Source organism: Anoplophora glabripennis, unplaced genomic scaffold (assembly GCF_000390285.2).
Source record: "Anoplophora glabripennis isolate ALB-LARVAE unplaced genomic scaffold, Agla_2.0 scaffold4526, whole genome shotgun sequence".
In the NCBI taxonomy this organism is placed as follows: domain Eukaryota; kingdom Metazoa; phylum Arthropoda; class Insecta; order Coleoptera; family Cerambycidae; genus Anoplophora; species Anoplophora glabripennis.
The window spans coordinates 507-5645 of record NW_019420601.1 but is presented as its reverse complement, the minus strand read 5'-3'; the positions used below and the strand labels follow the sequence as shown (position 1 = coordinate 5645).

At 34.5% G+C, this 5139-nt stretch overlaps 1 protein-coding gene across 1 annotated transcript; it reads right to left on the bottom strand.

Moving 5' to 3' along the window:
• Positions 1-3773: 3773 nt before the first annotated feature.
• Positions 3774-4660, bottom strand: LOC111692885 (cytochrome P450 6A1-like; the record flags this gene model as incomplete). The annotated part of the gene is made up of 3 exons (XM_023457013.1): positions 3774-3959; positions 4020-4163; positions 4440-4660. Coding segments are annotated over 3 exons (551 nt in total), but the record flags the coding sequence as incomplete, so codon positions are not given.
• Positions 4661-5139: the final 479 nt, after the last annotated feature.

The window sequence follows — 5139 nt, the reverse complement described above, 5'->3', positions numbered from 1 at the left end:
AACGAAATTGGTCTTTTAAATTTTTTTCGTAGGATGCACCGTTTTTGAAGAAAAAAATAAAACACATTTTATTTCAAGTTGTGTTTTTTTTAATTTCCATTGATACATTATCTAGTAGTAGTCAAATTAAATAAGCCTTTAAATCGAAATTTGGTCAACTTGGCTGAATTTTTGATATGAGTTAGTTTTAGGTATACTATAACAATAAGTGAGAGTAATTTTTTGTTCAACCCCCGGCCAAGGGTGAAAAAAAGATAAAACCAAATGGTTTTTCATGATAACTCAAAAAGGGTAAGGGCTAGAAAAAAAAGTTTTTCATAAAAGTTGTAAAGCATACAATTCTACATAAAAATGGTCTTTTGGCTTTTTCTTGTACTATTAAAATTAACAGAGTTAGGGAGGCTAGAAGTTAAGGGAAGATTTCAGAAATTTAAAAAAATCATAACAGAAAAATGAATGAATTTTGTAATTTTTTTTTTCAATCTGCTCTAAAAAATGTAACTTTTCTTTTCAGAGAAATAGATATATTTTTTAATTTTTAATAAGAAAGTTATAACAAAATCAAATTTTTAATCGTTAATTTTAATGTTTTAACAAAACTAAAACAATGTTTTTTCTATACTATTCGATTGATTATTTAAAATAATGAAATGTTGCTTTCGAATTTTTTTTACGTTGGTTTCTTAGACAGCTACAAATTTATTTACCTTTTTATCTTCTGAATTTTATTTAGCTCCTACGACACTGGCAAGACAAGGACAAAAAAATCACGTTCGCTTTGTCGCACCATGGTACCGAAATCGTGGAATGGACAACTTAGTATGCCTATGACAAAGATAGATTATTTCGTTCGCTATTGTCAATGCGCGTGCGTTAGTAAACGTGTGTTTCTATGAATTATTGTAAGCTCAATATCCATTGTTAATTTCAAAAAGGTTAATATTTATGAGGACTAATATTTTTGTTGAGACGCGAGAATAAAATTCAAGCGCCTCGCTTCGCTTGATGCGATCGCCGACCCTCCCCCTGCACCATCTTGCCTACTGTTTAGCTAATAAGCCGAACGATAACGCGCGCGTGATCCTTTAATAAACTGACTTGGAGCGAATGGAGGTGACGACTGACGACTGTGTTTTCTTTCTGGGTGTTGTTGGAAAGTTNGGTAAAGTGCGATTAATGAAAGGAACCTTTGCACTGAAGTCGTGACCCGACCGTTTTTAATTTACCTGTTTCTATGTTTTTACTAACTTTTATTTCGACCCTTCAGGAAGTTATGAACAATTGAATATTTTGGGTGAAAAAAATTCAAATTCCTGTAATTTGGCAAAAAACTATAGATATAAACTTTTTTCATTTTTTTCGATATGAGATGTAGTTTTATAATAAAAATGACATGAAAATAATAAATTTTTAGTTTTTGGAGTTTTTTTATTTTTAAACCAAAAAAATGCTTTTTGATTGGCGTTTTTTTCTTCAAAAAATTCTCAAAAAAAATTGTCCTTCAATATGTAAATTGATGAGACAGTTTCTAAAAAGGGATATTTTTTGGATTAAGAAAAATTGTATTTTCATTTTTTTATTGAGAATGTACGTATGTGATTTTTTGATAAATTCTGTCTTATGTTTAGGACAAACTGCATAAACGGTTCTTGTATCACAATCGGATGTTGACTAAGTTCTTGCTGTCTTCTTGAGAAAATTAATGCTCTATTTAAAAAAAATAGTAAGAAACATGTCACTGAAATGTCCATCGCTAGCTACTACTTTTTTCCATTTTTCTGGTAGCATTTTAATTTAACGTCCGAAAAACGACACATTTTTTGAGGCTATCCAATAGTCGACCCAGTTTTTGGTCTTTGTAAAAAATGGATGAATATTCAAGTATTTCTTATCAGAAGAACCCATTCAACTGACAGGGAGATTTTCGGGAAAACCGATTTTCAACAAGTATACCTTTTTATGAAGAATTGTTCACGGAATCTAAAAATTAATCCCAAATGATTATTAGGTCATTGGCGTAGAAGTTGGGGTAAAAAAATCACGCTTTACTACCAATTCCTACGTCACTGATCTACAAAAATTTATAAATTTTACAATAAATTATGCACATGTGCAAATGTTAACACCACACCAAATTTGAATCAATTTGTTATAAGTATATCAAAAATTTTCTAATAATCTGATTTTAAAAACCGACCAATACGGCCCTGTACACTGAAAACGGTGACACTTAGACCTTTGTCTTATAAGGCAATTCTGAATTATTCCGTTTGTGGTTAAAGTTTGATTCACCCGAACTGAAACACCCCGATACAGTTGCAAACTCGCTTCGACATTGTCGAGGAAAACTCGGGAAGCGAAGCCACATTTCTCAAAAAAAATTGTACCTTTACACATTTCATGCATATTTAACAGTGACAACAAGCGTTAAAGAACATTCTTTGGATAGTGCAAAAACTCTTTTCTTCAACAGCATTTTCTCTTCCTTTCTCTATAGCAATCAAAATTAGGGTGTTCTCAAAGTTGAGTCATTTATTTAAAGAGCTGGTAGAACTCGTAAAAAAAATCGATTTACCGAAAATCGTTTATATAAACTTGTCTAATAAAGCAATTATTAACAATTATTTAAAAAAATTGAAATTTAAAAACTTTATAATACAAACCTGATTTATTATCATTTTCGACCACTGCGTTGTAAAAGCATAAATTGTTTGTTTACTAACATGGACCTAGTGCTCGTTGTTGGGTCATTTTCGACAATTTCTTCCTCGATCTCCACCATTTCGCGTGTAAGTCTTCTAGCGCGACCTCCTCGTTGTTCCTTTAAATACCTTGTGTCAAGGAGTCTTATAACTAAAGGACCCCGCACAAAATAAATGGATACTGGGTCTAGTTAGATTTGGTTGGAACTGTGATATGTTATAGTTCTCGACATTCTGATCAAAAGTTGTCACAGGCCCAAAGTGATCCTATGGATAGTTTCAGAGATATAGAGGGGGAAAGTGTGATTTTGGCAGTAGGACTGAGTAAGCTTCACGAAGTTTCAAGTTGATGGATTCAAAAACTGAGGCATGTAATGAATTTTAACCAGTAGGTACAAAGCTTTTGGGATTGCTGAACCTGGGATCCCAAAAGCATTGGATAGCTTAGCTATCTAAGGTCACCTGGAGGTCAGGTAAAGGTCGTTTCAGGGCAAACTGAAGAAAAGACTTGTATTGAATTTTGACCAGTGAGTGTATAGATTTTTGGGCTCGCAGAATCTGAATCTGGAGATAGCGTAACCCTAAAGGTCACCTTCAAGTCAATTCAAGGTCAATTCAAGATGAAACTAAAGAAAAGGCTTGTATTGAATTAAACCAGTGCGTATACTCGTATAAGTTTTTTTTGGGGGAGAACTGAATTTGGGGATAGCTTATCCCCACAAGGTCACATTTAGGTCAAGTCAAGATCATTTCAAGGTCAAAGTAAAGAAAAGGCTTTTCACTGGAACTACAAAATAAAGACATACCCAGTATCAGTAGTAAACAAACAATTCATGTTTTTACAACGCAATGGTCGAAATTAACACTTATAAAGTTTTCAAATTTCAATTTTTTTAAATAATTGTTAATAATTGCTTTATTTCACAACCTTTATATAAACGATTTTTGGTAAATCGACTTTTTTTACGAGTTCTACCAGCTGTTAAAATAAATGATTCAACTTTGAGAACACCCTGTATAAAAGTAATGACAAAAAAATGCATTACTCTTTTCTGTAACATTTTTACGTACCTAGAAGCTCCTTAATGTCGACGGCTTCGTCCGGTTTAATTTTACTCTCGATATAGTTCTCGAGAACCAAACCGCAGTCCACCAAAGTCTGGAACATCGCCTTCAACTTGCCAGAGGTGAATGTCGGCGACAATTTGGCCCTTAGATTCCTCCACCTGGAACCGGTGAGGTTGAACAGGTGACAACCTGCAAGAACGGTTGTTTACCACAGAACAAACAAATTCTTTTAGTAGAGATCTGTCATACCGACGGGATCGTCCTTTTCGTTCGTGTAAGTTCCTCTGTCCATGAAGTACTGGAAATCCTTCGTTAGGATGTTCTTTATCATCTCCAGATCCAGTACCAATAAGTTAGGGGACAGCGAAATATACATTCCACAGTATTTCCAACCTAGCAAGAACAGATGTTAAAATATATAAAAACTCATAATACCAATCCACCAAACATTCAAACAACAAAACTCCAGCACTAGAACTGAACGACAGCAAGCTGGCAATGGTTACTTCCACAGGGGTGTATGTTTGTCAATTACAGGAAACCCATCGGAAATCTGATTAGCTTCAAATGTAAATGACTCTGTTGTTATAAAACTTTTATCAAAGATACATTTAGATTGCACTTTTTAATCCTCTAGTGATTGTCGTCTTTGCTGTTGCATTTACACACCTTTCACTTTCGCCTTTTTGTACATCTGGGCCATGCTTTCATCCACATTCTCTTTCAGCGGACTGCCCAAGTTACCGAAGGGTATGGTGGGTTCAATGTAAGGCACATTCCTCTTCTTCCAGTACTGAAAGCACCACTTGGTATAGGCGTAAGCTACGGCCAACAAGGCCGTCGTTATGCCTAGTAAGTTCCACAGAGTTGATGCTTGGAGAAACATCGCACTGGAAATAGAATTAAGGGAGAAATGTAAAATTATTTCTTGTGCGGCGCTTGAACAAGGCATCATTGTACCGATTTCTTTTGGCAGGCTATACTAATCCTAGAATATTGGTTTCTTATTAATTTTTTTAACACAAAAGTTGCAGACATCGATTTAGATAATTGAACTAAATACAGGGTGAATCAGTCATAATGTCATTAATTTTAACCACGTATTCGGAAGGCCTAATAAAGACAGAATGTCGGAAAAAAAATTTTTACTCGACTTTTAAAAATGAAGGAAATCAACCCATAACTCCGGCTAGGAGGGCCGCCCTGCCAGATGCCAGGATGCTCCGAAAATTTTGTAACCTAATATCACGAATCAGTCGTTCAGCTGAAACGAAAAGCGTTGCTAAGTTCAAGCTTTAGAAGCAGCTGATTTCTCCGATCGTCTTGAATTTTGCAATTGGTTCCTAAATCGAAGTGCAGCAGAACCTAA